Genomic DNA, 18,988 nt, shown 5'->3' with positions numbered 1-18,988 from the left:
ACATACCAAGATAATAACAAACGGCAGGCAAAAACAGTTCTAGAGAACAAATTAAGCTCGCTCTCAACAGTACTTACAATGCTTATATCCGTGTGATCTTATATATTTTTACTTCCCCGGTGTAATAAGGTCATTTGATAAATGACTTTGTGGTTGTCGCAACAAAACACATATTTTTGCATTTAGTGCGCCAAAACAAAAGTATTTCTTTGACAAAACTTTCAAAACTCTGAAAATTTTACTTCAGTTTACGTCACAAATTTGGTGAAGATTTCTCAGACATGATGTTTTTAGCAATTTTATTGGAGAAGACGTCGAATTATAATTACTGAATCATATTAAGCTTCCTGGATTGAAATATTCGCTTTAAATGGTCCGGAAAAATGTCAAACGGGAAGCTGATTTTTGCAGCAGTATAAAAAAAAATTGGTCGAAGTTTATTTTGATAGAACTTCCCCCGCTCCTGAAGTATAACCCAACAAATCTCGCTTCTTTGAAAAATTATATTTTTTTTTTGCGATTTTTGTTTCCTGATAACCTCTATGAAGTTAAAAACCAATGGCGTAAATAACTCTTCCGCAGCTTTTTTGACTTGAATTTTTCAGTTTTCCAGTTTACCAACTTTTGAATTTTTAATCTTTTGATTTTCCAATTTCTCGAATTTTCGGTTTTTAATTTTTCAATGATTCGATTTTATAATTCTTTGTTTTCTCAATTTCAACTTTTTCAGTTTTTCGATTTTCCAACTTTTGTATATTTTCCGCTTTTTAGATTTTGGAATTTTTCGAGTTTTCAAGTTCAAGTTTTAAAAATCTTTGTTTTTTCAATTTCAACTTTTACAATTTTTTGTTTTTTAATTTCTCGATTTGCAATTTTTCATTTTTTTGCTTTTTCATTTTAACGATATGGACCTCTTCGAGTTTTCATTTTTGAATTTTTCAGTTTTTCGATTTTCCAACTTTTGGATATTTTTCGCTTTTTAGATTTTGCAATTTCTCGATTTTTTTGATTCTTCCATTTTTAAACTTTTCAAGTTTAAATTTTTCAGTATTTCAGTTTACCAACTACTGAATTTTTCAATTTCTAATTTTTCAATTTCTCGATTTGCAATATTCCATTTTTTTTTGTATTTTTCAATACGACGGTATGTAACTCTTCAAGTTTTCATTTTTAAATTTTTCAGATTTTCGATTTTCTAACTTTTAGATATTTCTTGCTTTTTAGATTTTGTAATTTTTCTATTTTTTAGTTTTTCAATTTACCAACTTTTGAATTTTTCAATTTTTAGATTTTGCAATTTTTCGATTTAAAATTTCTCGAGTTTTCAGTTTTTAATTTTTCAATGTTAGAATTTTATAATTCTTTGTTTTTTCAATTTTACGATATGTAACTCTTGGAGTTTTCATTTTTAAATTTTTCAGTTTTTCGATTTTTCCACTTTTGTATATTTTTCCCTTTTTTTGGTTTTTCAATGTGAAACTTTCCAATTTTTCAGTTTTTTGACTCAGATTTTTTAATTTTTAGTTTTTTCAAGTTTAGATTGTTTAGTATCTCGATTTTCCAATTTTTCGTTTTTTCAATTTTTGATTTGGAATTTTCTAGATTTAATATGTAATAGTAATTATAATTGATAAAAATTTTCACTTTTTTTCAACTTTACAATTTGAGAATTTATCCATTTTCAATTACATATTAGATTTTAAAACATTTTAATTCATTAGATTTTTCAATTTTTCGACTTTTCAATTTTGACGATTCTATATTTTTTCGACTTTCCAATTTTTGAGTTTTCCAATTCTTCGATTTCGTTCGTTTTTTCTTCTTTCCAAATTTTCGATTCTTTAATTTTCTTAGATTTTTAAGCTTCTCGATCACTTTTTTGATCTTGCAATTTCTCGTTTATTCAGTTTTTCGATTTTTCAACTTTTTGAACCAAAAAAATGGAAAAATTGCACAATTCTAAAATCAAGAACTTGAAAAATTGAAGAAACATACTGTAAAATCAAGAAATTGAAAATTAAAGAAAACGGAAAATTGGATAACTGGGAAATCCAAAAAAAAAGAAAAATTAATAATTAAAAAAAAATAAAGGAAATGAAAAAACGAAAAATGTGATTTAAAATCGAGAAAATGCATAATAAAAGTCAATTATCTGAAAAATTGAGAAAACGACAAATACAAAATCAATTCTAAAATCAAGAATTTGAAAAATTGAGAAACTGAAAAATCGAAAAACTTTAATATCGAAAAATTGCAAAATTGAAAATTTTCCAAAAATTGTAAGATTTAAGTTGAAATAAACATGTATTTAACGTTAAAGTAAATGCAAAGAAGCATGCTATGCGTTTGTTTCAAGTGAGTTTTTCTATTACAAAATTTTGTGATGACATCATCAACATTTTTGCAAGGACACTTGATATACGTGTCCTTGGATAGATGCAGTTTAATATTAATAATATAATCATTCTTGATTTTAATTAATATAAATAAACCACAATTGTAGTCATAATATTTGGATATTTTACAGAACATTCGGCAAAATCTTGAAGTAACGTCATCAATTGTTTGGAAGGGAATAAACGAATACATTTTGATTGACGATTTACCATGATTACGATAATCTTAAAACGTTTGCAAGACTTCAGAGCATTCGGTTTTGCAGTTTCAAAGTTACATTGCAAAACGTTATAGAATTTTGATTTTTTTCCAACAATCTGAATGTTTAGCATAAAAACTGAACACGGATTCATAAACCACATGTGAAGGATTATCTTATTTTATAAAACTGAAATAATATTTACTAATGTAAGTTTTGGAGATGACGTCATTCTAATGATAGTGGGGATGTTTATCCAAATTTTGATTAGTGTTTTTGACAAATCTGATAACAATCGGTTCAGTAGTTTCGGAGATTATCTGGAAACGGAAGACCTATTTTTTCGTACTCTAAGGGCGTGAATCGTCGAAAAGTAAACAGTCGTCCTATGGACTCGATTACAATACTTCTTTAGCTTAAGATTAGGAAGTAAAAAGACTACTACACTCTTAACAACTTTTGGTTGAACAAAAGTGACTCAAACACTCATTTTTCAATAACAAAGAAGCAATGCCTTATTCAAATTCGTAATTATAGATTTCTTACTTAACGAACCTCGATTGTTAAATATATTGAAGAGAAATCTATTCTTTACCACTGGCATTTAACCAGTACAACAATTTATCTTTATTAGATTTAGATTTCTTTACTGGCTTTAAAACAATCTAATTCCTAGCACCTTAATAACCAGAGGTATGGTAAAGAGTACAATTCAGCCTCAAAGAAATGACTGTATAAAATGATAATGACAGGAATTTAGATTTTGGTTTGTCGACCCGTATGTTTCAATTCGTATTAGTAAGGTTAATATGATTCAGTAACCTCAAGTTGAAAGCACTTTCCTTAAGAGATTTTTACGTTAAACTACAATTACGTTCCATCCTTACAGAACTGTAACTAATTTTAATACCACATGTATTTTCAATAATGACCACTCCGACATTTTCCTCAAATAGACCTTTCCTTGGTAAACTGCACTAAAAGGGTACTACTCTCTACTTACGTGACTTCTACTTCTAGTTCTAAAAAGCGTACCAAGCAGAAAAAAAAATAAAAAAAAAACAAGCGTCACTTACTGCACGTCTCGAGACGGCCAGAGCAACTAAATAATAATGGCGGCACTCCTACGTCTGACCGTTGTGTAGTTTGAAGAAATTCCAGAATGAGGTGGTTTTTGGTCGTACCTTATCGGCCACGTCTTTGGAGCTGTTGGTCCACTTAACCGGCGCGCTCGTCTTCCTCATCGTGCCCCTGCTACTCCCAAAGCTATTGTTATTCGACGGCGTCAGCTTCGACAGCGAGTCGCTACTCCTCAGCTTGCTCGAGAGCGAGTCCTTGGCCGAGACGAGCGACCCGTTCCTGGACTTGGGCAGGGACGAGTTGCTCTTGCTGCCTGACAAGCTGTTACCCTCGCTGCGGTTCCTCCACGATTGTGCAGAGTGCGGTCTACCAGGCGACTCGCCGCTACGACTACGTGCACCGGGTGCGGGGCTGTGTTTACCTCCAGGGGGCTTTGGCGCCGTGTAGCTCTTGAGCGGGATCTTGCTGGGCCGCCTCTTCGCCTGACCGTCGCTCTTGCGATTGCTCTCGGCCTGGTCGTGAGCGGACTCCGTGCTGCTGGAGTGGTCCATCTGGAGGTTGAGGGGCAGGGGACTCATGGCCTTCATGCTGGCGGTCGTGATCTCGGTTCGGGAGATGGGGTGGTCGGGGATGACGTCCGGGGAGCTGTTCGTTATGGACTTCTGGAGCTGCTCGAGCATGCGAACCCTCGCCCTGGTACCTTCCAATTCGATGTTTTTGTCTTCGAGCTGGAATAATAATGATAATACAATTGTTTATTATCAAACAGATACTAATCTAATAAGGCATCTAGAACAAACAGCTCATTGCATACAAGAAAACGCTATATAAGTATAGGAACAAATGTACTGATACGAAACAAACAAAATCATCTAAATAGAATTTTCTTACATAAGGATACATATTGTAAAATATTTCAGGATGACTTCAGTGTACAGGGTGATTTCGAAATGTGTGCAACAAAATGGAAAACAGCTCACAGTAAGATTTATTGCACTGTGTAAAGTTCACGTTCCTAATTATCAATGTCTAGACAAAATTATTTGCAATTAAATATACATTGTTATACACGAGTCATGTATCGGTTGCCGTCGTGTGTTCGGTTAACGTTTTTGATATTGATGAATTTCTCCAATTCAGAGCGAGTCGACATGGTAGTGCTTTATAGTGTGGCTGATGGAAACGCCAGGTTGGCTCGCGAATCGTATATTGAGCGCTTTCCAAATCGCGCGATTCCGTATACGTGAACATTTACATCAGTGGTGCAGCATCTCCAAGATCATGGTACCTTCAAGCCTCAAACTCACGATCGTGGGCGTGACAGAACTGAAAGAATACTGCAAGTTGAAGAACAAATTTTGGAACGCGTGGAAGAAAAGCCCCACATCAGCACTCGCCGATTTGCAGCTGAAGTTGGAGTTTCACAGTTTGTAGTGCATCGTATGATGGACGAAGTAGGATTCACGCGCAAAACTGTTTTCAACAGCCACAACACTCACAATTGGTCCGATGAAAATCCACTCGCTCGTCAAGAAGACCTTATGTTTTACCAAACAGACTACACGCGGCACAGTACCTCGAGTTTTTAAACAACGTGTTGGAGAAGCAGCTAGATGTTAAAGCGCCTCTAGGTAAATGAGTTCGCATGTGGTACTTGCAGGATGGAGCACCATCACATTTTGCTAGGCCGGTAACTAAATGGTTAAATAACCATTTTTCTAACCAATGGGTCGGTAGAAACGGCTCAGTAACTTGGCCTCCGCGATCACCCGATCTCAATCCGTATGATTTTTGTCTGTGGTGTTAGATGAAACGGTATGGAAATCAACAGTATCCAGAAACTATCGAAGAGCTTCAACAACGGGTAGAAGTGGCAATGACACTTACTGTAAAAAAGTAGTAGTATTTTAAGTTGCTCTTAGTTTTGTTTTAATAAACAATGTGGAATCGTTGTGGCACAGACCAAACATCCGTCAGAATAAAAAGTCGATCACCTTCTCAGGACCACCATTTCTTTCTACAACGAATAATCTTTCGCATGGTCCTTTAACCATGAATCAATATATGAATGAACGCATGATAAGCAGCAAAAAATCAGTTATTCTTTAACTGACTTATTATATTTTTTATTTCTTCTTCAATAGGAACCTATTTTGTTTGTCTTCTTCTCGCCCAACGTTCTGTTCTTATAATATTCTTTCTATCTCTCTAAGACTTTCTCTTCTGCTGTTATTAGTTCACCTTTCCTACCACTGTATAATAATATTGAGTAATATTGGTACTCCTGTTTTTCTTGTCTTATTCCACTTTAAATGGCTTTAATCTCTTTGTTCTAAAACTTGTCTTCCATTTCGTTTGTTACTTTTTCATTATATTCTCTTTTCTTTTTCTTCAGCATTTTCTTCCATTTTTTCTTTTGTTCTCTATAACCAAATTTCACTTGAATCAGCTCATCGAAATGTATTTCCTAGAATTTTTTGGAGATTTTTAGTCAAGTTTTATATCATTCTGTAGAAGTTGTAATCTCTTCTTGTATTTGTCTTCTATTGCTTGTTTTACTTCTTTATAGAACCATTTCCTTTTTGTTAATCAATCAATATTTGGTTGCTCTACGCTTTCTTCTATCATCTATTTTGCATTGTTACATCTTATTAATATTATTTTTAGTCGCGGTAGAACTTAATTTCTAGTTTATTCGTTCTGAATATATATCTTTTGTTTTCTTCTTGCTTTTCTAGCTTTATCGTTCTCTTACGTTTTTTTTCCATTTCTTTTGTTCTTTCCTACTGGCATGTTTGGACGCATTTGTATTCCAACCATCGAAAAGATACAGGGTTTCTATAAATGATTATAGAGTCGAAGTAGGTCATGAACACGTGCCGCCTCCCATTTTTAGGCCTTACTAAATGCCCAAGGACGCACGACAAATACCACACGCATCTGTATAACTAAATGCTTCATGTCTTTAAAAAATAAAACTAATTCATTACAATAAAAAGAGACAAATTTATTGCGCTTAATAAATTAAATCACAGTAAATGTTGAAAATGTTCTGTAACCCTTCCGTTAATGCCCATTGTGCAATTTAATATTGCAACAGGAACTCCTGACTGCTGAGGACATTTTGTCAAAGATGTCTGCTCAAGTCGTTTCAAATCAACAACTTCCTCAGCTACTGAAGGTCTTCCACGAAATTTCTCTTTGTTGACACTGCCAGTTCGAACAAATCTGTTGATTACATCTCTAATGTGAGCCTGTAACGATGTTTCTGGAATTATTAAATCACGCTATTTGGCCAGATATTCTTGCTTACAAGCGGTTACAGAATACATCCACTCTTCCTTTACGCAGTCCCATTGCAATAACAAGACAATGAAAGTGTCTTGTTTAACAGAATTAACCATTTTCGTACGCAACCAGCAAGAGTTTTGAAAACGACTGTTTTGTTGTTTTGAGCTTGGATCGACGAGAATTACTGTTAATTCACATTTGAAAAACGTTAAAACAAAAACGACAATTTTAAATGACAGGTTACAAATGACAAGTAAGAATTGTTATAATGAGGCATAATTTCAGCAAAGTGGGATTTTTGAAATCCATGGCCAACTATACCCTTAGAATCATTTATAAAAACCCTGTATTAGGTCCTCCTCAGTTTTCAATACTGTTGATTATTCTTTCGTCGCCCATCTGACGCGTTCTATGTATTTTTTCTTTGAAATGTGCTCTTTATTAGCAAACTTTTTTCTTATTACCATTTACGTTTCCTCTTTTTCAATATTTGCACTTACGTCACCAAGGTCTATTTTTAAGTCATAGTAATGTATTTCATCATGTTCTGTATCTTGATCTTATAAAATTCCTCTTCTTCTAGATGTGTATAAATTCATAAAGCTAATTTTTTATAGTAAAGTCCACTATTTTCGATCTCAGCCTTTTGTTAACTAAAAATCTGGTTGATCCTCCTATTCTTGCCACAGCTTCTAAAGAATTTATACTCTATAAATTTCATTTTCAAAGTTTAGCTTATTGTATAGATTTTGCATTCGTTATTTAATTGCTTATTGCTTTATATCCATTTTCACTGACCGTTTTCATTGCCTTTTCTATTGCTATTCGAACCGGACTTTTTTTCTCACTTGCTTGCTTTTTACAGCTGTTTCTAGCTTCTTTTCCTTAATTTTTGCTTCCAATTCCAATTCCATTGACTTCCACTGTCTCCAAGTTTTCTTTGCATTTCTCTCGGTTCCCATGTCATATCAATGTCAAAGTTACTTTCTTTTAATTTCAGAAATTGGATTTTAATCTTTTCAAGCTGTCCATTTTGCTACCACCACCATACCTCTCTTGGTTGTAATAGTCTGAGCTTCTGAATACTTGCCTCTACCGTAACCTTTTTTTAAAGAAATTGTTGCATTCCTTCTAACTCCTTGTCCTTTACCTTGAGGCTTTTTATAACACTATTATTTTTTCTCTTTTTAATATTTTTCTTCTAAAATACTATTTTTTCTCCCATTGCCACCTTTAACCATTTCTAAATAGTCCGCATAAACAAAACTAGGACACTTAGGGCCGGTTGCATAAACGCAAATCAAATTTAATCTCTGATTAAGAACAATTGTAACTATGATAATAACAATCGTTACTATGGAGTTAATCAGAGATTAACTTTGATTTGCGTTTATGCAACCGGCCCTTAAAGTTAGAAAGCGTAGTATTGGTCCTAGGTTAGACCCCTGCAGTACACAATAAACTAACTACGTTGAAACAATAACGACTCAAACAGTTCTACTAAATATCATATAACCAACAAGTGCTAAGTCTAGCAAGAACAACATAAACTTGTTTCTAATAAGAATCCGAACCATTACATACAAATTGCACATATTCACAGAGGTTAGTGCACGTAGATAAAACCATGTTGACTATCGCTAATCATACAAAATACGTGACAATACAGAACACTGGCTAAAATAGAAAATGCGTAACTAACCTGAAATCGAAGCTCATCATTTTCTTCCCTTGCCTTCTCCAGTTTATCCGCTAAGCCGATCTCCACGCGGGACGCCGTGTCAAGTTGTTGGTAGAGGACCTGAAGAAATAATTGAAATTCTCATTAAGAGTTACTCCATATTATAATCACTATGATTATGACGATTTTAAACCGTTTTGGTTCTTTTCATGACGAAAATACAACAATATATTGCTATATGAGGTTCTATTTATAATACCGTGGGAAGGCCACGTGGTATGAACATACAGAGTATTGTCCGCATCATTCTGGAATACAAAGCGTTTGAAGGCGGGCATTTGTGATGCAGCTTTCCCACTGCATGTAGCGCCTTCTGAAAGTACCGTGCGATCGAAAATAAAACGAATTAGAGCTGGTTATGGGGCAATCGTAAAGGTGGTATTACTGCACAACTGACGTATTGCATCATTTTATCACAGGTCCCTGGCCAAAAATTGAGCAAGAGAACTGAGTAAAATTACTTCGCCTTGTTTTTCTTTTCGCCGTACAATGTCAACGTCAATTTATTCTATTTTTGATCGCACGGTACAATTGCTGTATAAACCGGCGGAAGGAATGAAGAGAAAGCAATTAATTAGTCACGTGGTGTACTCTAATACAGAAGATAGTCGATAATGGAGAGTGGATAGTTAAGTTAGAAGTCGTGTGTAGTAGTGTTCACTGTTAACTTTGGGTTTTTTTTATCATTATTACAGAAGCCGTACCAAACCCTGTCGGAAGCAACTAATCTCAGGAGCAGCTCAAAATTAAGACACCACAAGGAAAGATCAGTGTAACCGGAGGAGGATCAGATGAAAAAGAAAAGAGATAGTAAAATTTCGACCTCACTTGATGATTGTAGTTGAACAATGTTGAAAACTAACCGAGATACACGAATTTCGATCTTAATATGGCTTGAAATTCCAGAAACGCGGCAACTGAGGGTTTTGAGACAAGATCTGGAAATTATAGTTGAAGAGAGAAGATATCGAGGAACTTTTGACGCTAGTGATAGCTTGGTTGACGTTAATTCCACAAGGTTTTAGAAAAATGCTAAAGATTTTCAAAGTTCTAGAAAACCCAAAAACTTCAAGATGAAACCAGCGTTGAGGAAATATGTGGGTTGACAAAGAATTCTGAAAATTTAGAACGAATTAGGAACAGTGGCCTAAAACGGGACTTACTTGCAAGGTTCTCCTGTTTACTAACTGTGGCAACACACCCATACTTTTGCTAAGCAAGTTGGGGTTAAGAGACTGAGTATTAAAAGAGTGGGACTTTCAGCAACTATAAATAAAGGAATGTAACCCACATACAGATAAGAACGAGTGTTTTTTCTGGTTGTTGATTAAGCAGCTGTGTTGACAGAGACAGATCAACTCGTAAGTTGTATAAAGCCAGCAATATTACTTGTAGCAGCATAAAAGAAAAAACCGTAAAGTGTTACTGAGACAAATGCGGCAGATACAGTCAAATGACATTTATTTCTGGTTAACTTCTTTATATTTTGAGCCACAGCAGCCATGAACAGTATGACATTGTTTTTGTTCCAAATATTTAGATCAAATTCAGTCAGTTGAACTGATTTTTATAACTTTTTTTTTTTTTTTTTGGTCCCAGCTAAGTATGCGGTTCCGAATATGGACCAGAACTTTGTTATTCTAAAGCAGAAGGACAATATTAAAAATTACAATACTAGAATGCAGCAACGCTCTGAGCTTTAATACGTGACATGTTATGTTCTTTCTCTTTGTTGCGCTTCTCTGAATGGTTAAGATTGTTTCCAGAAGTGTATTGTGTGTAGAAATAGTCATGAATCAGGAATGGAATGTTCAACACTTACAACGCTTACAGTTCCTTCCTGGCTCTTGCAACGTGGGCAGACGCAGAAAATATTAAAATTTTAATTGAATTAATATGGAATTACTTAAAAAAATATACATTTCTGTTGAGGGATAAGGTACGGTTATCTAAGCACTTTTATTATATAGTCTGTTCTACATTAAAAAACAATAAAACAGTAAACAGTTTGCAAAATTTATTCTGAAAATTGTGAAATTTATACCACATTTTTACTTAGTTGAATCTGAATTAGATGAAATACCTTGCACATTTTAATTTTACTTTAGTTAGGTTGTGGGACGACCACATCTTTATCAAAATTAATTTTTAATTAAGTACAAATTATATTCTTATCAAGGCAAACACGTTGCTTGTGACGATTCTTTACGATTTAATCTTTCCTGTATATAGTAAATATACTTGATATCTTGAAATCTTAAGCCTTTTGGGTACATTACTCTACTGATATATTGCAGACAGTTTTAGTATAACGGCATTGGGCTGCCTTGTACCTGCCCGTACTGTTATAATTTATAAGCGATTCTTAACTTTATTATCCTCAATCAATTACAAAACATTGTGTTCAGTTATGTTTATGTTTCAATATTGTTGTCAAGGCAATTGAAAATGCAGCTGGATAATTATACAGTCGGTGACAGGTATAAGTAAACACAAATTACCTTCTCCATAATTTTCATCTTGTCATCCTTAAAATTAAAGTGTTTTGTGTTCGATCAAGCTTTCACTTAGTTTCATGGCCCACCCGGTCCATCGATGTATACTGTCACTGTTACGACAAACAGTAGACAATAAATACATTGGTATAGTAAACCCATACTAAATATTTGCTCTTTATGTGTACTTCTAAGGAGGGTTATCTTCACAGCGGAAACAAGTACGGACCAGTGTAAATAAAAATAAAACAATCTAAAAAACACAAACATAACTCTGGGAACTGCAATACTAGTTTCAATTTGCTATTGTATCTCTCATCTGAATGGAATATTAATACAGGTTTGCTTATTATTTTAACCAGGCTAGGTTACGCATATTATTATACCATTTATTTCATAAAATTGGACAATGGTAGTTTGTATGTTACGTGTGTGTGTGTCTACATCATGCAAATAACTGTCGTAAAACACAATCTCATTTCAGTGGTGTGTGGGTTAAGACAATGCCTCCATTCGAATAATCGTCACAATAGTTCGTGAATTTAATCCACTTACAGAAATTAAAAACCAAAAAAAAATGTGACGGCTCTAAGAACACTAACATATTGTTTGTCAATACTTATATATATAATTTAATTTACAGATTTTCAAAATCACATGATATAAATATTTTTGGGATGATATGTATACAAACCGTTAATATAAGTTTTAGGACACAAACACAATACTTAGCGCCAATTATTATATTTTTCGTTGGTAGGACATAACAAAAAATATTCGTATATATTACCAGACCATTTCCTAGTAATAAATGAATATTCGTCATGTGGAAAATACACAATATGCACAAGGATAAGTGTAAATTCCTTAAAATTGGATAGTTCAAGCATTATTATCAGATTAATCTATTATAGGAATTTATTACAGCAATATTTCAAGTGGCACTTTAATTTCTTATATTTGCTTTACTTTTTTATTAAAGAATAAATAACATTGGTAAATATGGCTCTTAGCACATGTTTTTAGAAGCTAAGTGAATATTGATTTAGCTGTAAACTGTCATTAACAGAACGCAAAGATTAAGGTGAAGGTTTAACCAATTTATACTCTTTTTTTTAAGTATTTTCGGGACCCAGAGTTGATGGTTTACGCGATTTTTCAATTTTCAAACAGAGTAGGTTCCAGTATAATAATATACCATGTATATAATTTTTGTGTAGTTTTACAGAGAATTTCAAGAAAAGTGGAACACTTGGAATTTCAAAAATTAAATGTTTGTAGAGGCCAGTTGGGATATCTATACACTTTACTGATTCAAAAAAATACTGGCTACATATTTTACAAACTGTGTCCACCTGTGCACCTCAAGAATTTTGCCTACTTTTCCCAGACATATTTTACACTTTTATTAATGTTTGCAATTTGTAAATCACCATTTCATTAGGTGCCATAATTCCGATTTCACTAATTTTCATAAAATACCGTACTTTCAATTAACTATCTCGTTACAAAAAATGAATGCCGACTAATTAATAATACACATAAAATTTTGAATATGCTAACAGGATTAGATGAGTCGGCACGACTGGAACTCAACGTTAATAGTAAATGTCTTTAAATGTTCGTCACGTCGGTATTATTAGCTGCTCACGACCACTATCAGCAACACAATAAAAACAGATTCGAGTTTATACCCATCGACTGTTCTTGAAGTGATGCATCATCTTGTGCAATTACATGACCGCAGCGTTATGCAAAGCTCTATCTACCGAACAAATCCTTTTTGAGCCGTTCGAAGTACTCGCTGGTAATTTTTGTTAAATCGAATGGTTCATTTCAACGACAGTCAGGTTCGTCGCTTATTATTATTTCGAAGCGGTGGCGGTGGGAAGACAAAACGAAAGTTGGACAGCTGCGAAAACAATAGCTAATTAAATCCGACAATGTCGTAGAGGGAGTGGTGGTAGTAATCACCTAAGAAGTAATTATTATGTCCTCAGTGAACACGTGGTTCGTGATGACGTACGAAAGTCGAAAGTGATCTGATAAACAATGTATGAGGTTTGTGGAGGATGACATTATTATAGTTTGGCGATAGTGGACTTCATTGTTTCGTCAAGTGAATAGACAGACGTCGGGGTCGTGATTTTTTTGGATATTAATTAAAATATATCGGTCCACATTCTATTTTTCTAGACATCCCGTTTGAATAATTCCAAAAAATATTTGACTATTATTAAACAATACTTCTTTGATGCGTTTTTTGAGAATTTTCCAGAGGGGAATGAATAAATAAAATATAGTACAATCACTTACTATCAATAAACCGTGATTAACATCTTAACAAGTTTCCAGAAAAATGAAATAAATAGAACAACTTGATAAGCAAACTTTTTGGTAATAATTCTCATTTTAAAATCACAATATGAACTTCAAGTGTTAAATATTTACAGAGAAAAAAAACATCACCAAGTTGTCACTGCTGTATTGATATTACGTAACCCTGAGGTAGCATAAAAGTTATAAATAAAGAGGTCCAAGGTATTCTGAAATGCTGAGACCATAAACCAAAAAACTAACAATGACAAACTAAATACCCACAACATAACCTTTTGCAACTTTGTAACTAGATCCCAATACACTCCCGAGAACAAGTTTTTCAGAACAGTACACTCAAAAAATTTCTGAAAATTTTGATAATTTCGATTTTTTTTAATTGACTTGTACACACACATTTTAAATCAGATATTTTATTACAGCGACAAATCGTCACCACGTCTCGTAATTTAATTACTTCAGTATCGTTCAAAAGCCAATAAATTATACACATATTAGTTAACATATCCGTATTTGGTACCAGGGTCAGTGATCAGTTAAGTGGTATACATATATAGTGTCAAACCATCATAGCGGTTAGCGTCACCTCGTTGCTGTCTCCAATTTTCTAGTTTAAAATATGATACCATACACTCATTCGTCACTACACCACGAAACTTGCCATGCCATTTTTTCAAAATGTTAAACTATCACATAATATACTAGTGCAAAACAATTGAAGAACAAACTATGTACTAATTATGTTGTAAACTTGTTTACACCATGGCTCCGTCTCATAATCATATGTCATATGAAAGTGTCATTCACATATAAAACGTTTAATGGAACTTTTTTTTAATTATGTACACTTACATATTTATGTAGTTTCTTTTGCCCATATACTTTTTGTATGTCAAAAAATTTCCTCGCCCCTGAAGTGCAGCCCAACAAATCTCGTTTCTTGGAAAATTTCTAAATTTTTTTTGGCATTTTTGTTTTGTGACAACCCCAATAAACTAAAAACCAGTGGCGTAAATAACACTCCCGCAGGTTTTTTGGCTTTAATTTTTCAATTCTTCAATTTTTAATTTTTTTTGTTTCACTAGTTTTCAATGTTTATTTTTTAACTTTTTGGCTTTGCAATTTTTCGTTTCGGTTTTTTATTTTCGTCATTTTTTCACTTGTTCAATTTTACAATATTTCAATTTTATAATTTTTTGTTTTTAAAATTTTTCAATTTTTCATTTTCACACACATTTTTTCGATTTTTTTCAAATTCAATTTTTTAGATTTTTCAATTTTACGTTTCTTCAATTTTACGATAAGTAACTTTATCAGTTTTCATATTAATATTTTTCACTTTTTCGATTTTCCAACTTTTGGATCTTTCAATTTTTAGTCTCGGGTTTTTATTTTCTCTACTTTTTAAATTTTTAGATTGTTCGTTTTGCAATTTTTCGGTTTTCAAATTTACAATTTCAGAATTTTTTAACTTCTTCAATTATTGGATTTCAAAACTTTTTCATTTATTTGAAATTTTGAATTTTACGATTTTCAATTTTTCGATTATTAAGTTTTCCATTTCTTCAAGTTTTTCGTTTAGCTTTTTTATTTTCTTTATTTTCATAACTTTCGTTTTTTCAATTTCAAGCCTTTCAATTTTTCGTTTTTTCAATTTTTCGATTTGCAGTTTTTCACTTTTTTGTTTCTTCAATTTTACGACATATAACTCATCGAGTTTTCATTTTTAAATTCATCAGTTTATCGATTTCCCAACTTTTGGATCTTTTAATTTTTAGATTTTTCAAATTTTCATGTCGGTTTCTATTTTTTCAGTTTTTGAATTTTTTGATTTACAATTTTTCGGTTTTCAATTTTACAATTTCAGATTTTTTTAAATTCTTCAGTTCTTGAACTTCAAAACTTTTTCATTTATTCGAAATTTTGAAATTTTCGATTCTTGAGTTTTTCATTTCTTCAAATTTTTCGTTTGGGTTTTTGTTTTCATTATTTTCATAATTTTTCAATTTTTTTAATCTTTCGTTTATTCAATTTTTCATTTTTTTTGTTTCTTCAATTTCACGACATGCAAGTCACCGAGTTTTCATTTTTAAATTTTTCAGGTTTTCGATTTTTCAACCTTTGGATATTTCCATTTTTAGAATTTGCAATTTTTCGATCTGTAATTCACGAGGTTTCAATTTTTTGATTCTGGATTTTTTTCGGTTTTTTATTTTCTTTTTTTTAATTTCTCGTTTTTCAATATTCTAATTTTATAATTTGTCTCTTTTTCAATTAGAAATTTTCCAATTTTTCGATATTTCAATGTTACAGTTTTTCGACTTTACAATGTTGACGATTCTACAATTTTTCGATTCGTGTCGAGTTTTTCCAGTTTTTCGGTTTATTTATTTTTTCAAATTTTAAGTTTCTCCATTTTTAATTTTTCAATGTTTCAGTTTTTCGTTTCTTCAGTTCTGCGAATCGCAATTTTTCGATTTTCCACTTATTCGATTGTGCAGTTTTTTTCGTTTTTTCAGTTTTTTTATTTTCCAATTTTTTCCGATGTTTTAGTTTTTCGATATTTCAAATTTTCGCTTCAAAAATGAAAAAACAAATAAGTATAAAATAAAACTTTAATAAGGATAAAAATTGTAAATCAAGAACTTGAAAAATCGAAAAAACGAAAAACTGAAAAATCGAAAAAGTTCAAAATCGAAAAAACGAAATACGTAAATAAAAAATATTGAAAATTACAGAAATCGGAAAATCGGAGAATTGCAAAATTGAAAAATTATAAAATCGAGAAAATAAAAATTAAAAAATCGGAAAAATGAAAAATAAACATCAAGAACTTGAAAAATTGAGGAAACGAAAAATTGAAAAATCGAAAAATTAAAAATTCAAGAAACGAAAATTTATTAAACCGAAACATTACAAAATGGAAAAACTGAAAAATTAAAGAAAATGAAGAAACGAAAAATTGCGAGATCAAAAAATTAGTCGAGGGTGTAAAAAAATCCAGATTTTTCGAAAAATTATAACATTTGATTTTGCGAATTTGACTTTTTCATGCTAACCCTTGTAAGTTAAGATAGTAGATGTGCATGTAATGTTAAAGAAGTGCGTTTGTTTCAAGTGACTTTTTCCACTACAAAATTTTGTGATGACGTTCAGCAACATTTTTGCAAGGACACGTATATTAATTTGGATAGATGCAATGTAATACTAATAATAATACTGTAATCCGAAATTTCCAGGAAAATGGAGTTTGTCGTTCTTAATTGAATTAATACAACAAACTGCCTTATTCATGAATTTTTTTGGGTCACCCTGTATAAATAATTCTACTAAAAACGATGAGTTCATTGATAAACTACAAGAATACAATCATGATGATTGATTATCCAAATTTTGGTTAGCGTTTTGCCATCTACATGATATTCCTAATATAGATACACAATTTGACAGCAATCGATCTAGTAGTTTCGGAGATTATATGTCTAACAAAAATTGATACAGACGCAGACAGATAGAAACGGGAGACCACTTTTTTCATACTCTAGAGGTCATGAAACGTCGAGAAAACATGAAGTGAAATGGTGCCCGATGGACTCGATTACTTCCTTGGCTTACGTTTTGACATTAAAAAGTTTGAAACGGCAGCAATAACAATAACCACGGCATACATTTGGCTCTACTTTTGCATACTAGTCAATTAGTGATTAACTTAGCTTTCACTCATATCGATACTTCAATTAATAAGAGAACTATTGTCTGGCTACAGAATCTGGGACACCCGGTCGTTATCGCGAAAAGCGGAATACTTCAGAGAGCTTGATATAGAACGCTTCATTCATTTAGGACATAGTTTCAATCTCGAAACTCAAATTTCCTATAACTCACCTGATTCTGCACCGTCGATGTCAACAAATGCTTCTGCAAGACCACCGGATCGCTCTCCTTGAGAATGGCTTCGATTTTCTTCGAATCCGGCACTTTAACTTTGGGTATCCTATCACCAAGCACAAGATCCAAAACACCTTTCCCGTGTTTCCTTGGTGTCCTTTGACTAGTCGTTGAGTCTTTCCTACTTAGACTATCACCAGCTAATAGCACCTTGGACTGCTCGCCCTCATCCGGCGAACTATCCCCACTTTTAGTCACGAACTGTAAATGCAAGTCGTGTATGCGAGAATTCACTTCACCCCTTTGCGACACCACCGCCTTCAGCTGCTCCTCCAGGTCGTGCTTGGCCGAAAGGAGATTCTCCAAGTCTTCCTGCAACCGCGACGTGTGCACGCGCCCGGCCAGAACCTCTGCCTCCATCTCGGCCAACCGGTCCAAGAGGAGGTCGCGCTCCTGCCTCAGCTGCCTCACGTCGTCCGCCGACCCCGTGAAGAGCACCCTCTGGAAGTCGCTCTCCTCCACGGTTCCCTGCTCCCGCAGCGCCCCCTGCAGCGCCTCCACCTCGTCTTTCAGCCGGGTGCCCTTCCTGTGGATGACGTCTAAGAGGTTCCACAGCTCGTCTTCGGTCTCGTCGGCGGCCCCCGCGGCGCTCGACGGCGGCGGCGCCGTGGAGGAAGCGCTGTGGGTTTCCTTGCTGGAGGTCTCGGTGCTGAAGCCCGAGTCTTGGACGGCGATGTCGCCGCCCTTTTTGCCGAGCCGAGTTTCGTCTTTGCTCCCGAGTTTCTTCCGCACCCGCACGCCGGGCGTCCAGTCTCCGGGCCGGATCGAGACGGGGATGTTGGACGCGTGGTGCGAGGAAGTCATGGTGGTGGGCGTGGATGAGGCCAGTTTGGTCCGCAGGTTCGGGAATGTCTCGATGACGAGATCGCGGAATTCGAGGAGGGCGCCCACCTCATGCTGCAGTTCTTGGAGGGCGACCAGGGACTTGGCTTGCTCGCTGATGAGATAGTGGAAGGGGCCGGGAGGTTGACGGAGCTGGAGGCAGTCCATACCCTGGCCCACCGCCTCGCCGCCCTGAAAAATTAAAGAAATGGGTTAAATATGGTGTAAGTTAGCTAGAAGAGATGGTTTAGGTCAGGTGGTAAAAACGATTTTAACATAAGACGAAAAATGTTTCGTTATTTCCAGGTTTTTTTAATTAGTTCTAATTATTAGTGGAACATCGAATGGATAAGGTCTCTACATGAATGTTTATTGTCATTGAAGGAAATACTAATACTTAGATTGCTTGTGCTTTCGGGCGAGTAACATAATTTGTAATCGAGTCATCCTTGGAATTGAATCTATGTGTTTTCTCTGAAACCACGTCGTAATTTTTTTTTTCTACTCCCACATAGTAATCCATGAATTGCGAACTGTCTAGCCTCATAGTAAAACCATAGTTACACCCACTGGCATGTAATGAATGAACAGGCACGTAATATATATATATATATATATATATATATATATTACGTGCCTGTTTGAATAGTTTCCATAGCAACTATAAATATTTGCTTT

At 34.0% G+C, this 18,988-nt stretch overlaps 1 protein-coding gene across 4 annotated transcripts in view; it reads right to left on the bottom strand.

Moving 5' to 3' along the window:
- The window catches only part of Jvl (javelin-like), a 110,735-nt gene that overhangs the window by 11,809 nt on the left and 79,938 nt on the right, over positions 1-18,988 (bottom strand). For 3 of the 4 annotated variants that reach the window (XM_064053189.1, XM_064053188.1, XM_064053190.1), the window contains exons 2-4: positions 17,426-18,502; positions 8,670-8,768; positions 3,781-4,404 (exon numbers count right to left, since the gene is read on the bottom strand). In XM_064053189.1, the coding sequence (XP_063909259.1) occupies positions 3,781-4,404; positions 8,670-8,768; positions 17,426-18,502 (1,800 nt within the window). Of the gene's footprint in view, positions 1-3,672; positions 4,405-8,669; positions 8,769-17,425; positions 18,503-18,988 lie in introns of all 4 variants that reach the window. The other variant, XM_064053191.1, reaches the window with a different exon arrangement.

This window comes from Zophobas morio, unplaced genomic scaffold (genome assembly GCF_036711695.1).
Source record: "Zophobas morio isolate AGI-343-1 ecotype UQ-CSIRO unplaced genomic scaffold, CSIRO_AGI_Zmor_V1 ptg000011l, whole genome shotgun sequence".
In the NCBI taxonomy this organism is placed as follows: Eukaryota; Metazoa; Arthropoda; class Insecta; order Coleoptera; family Tenebrionidae; genus Zophobas; species Zophobas morio.
The sequence above is the reverse complement of the archived record's forward strand: the minus strand, read 5'-3'. Positions and strand labels throughout refer to the sequence as shown.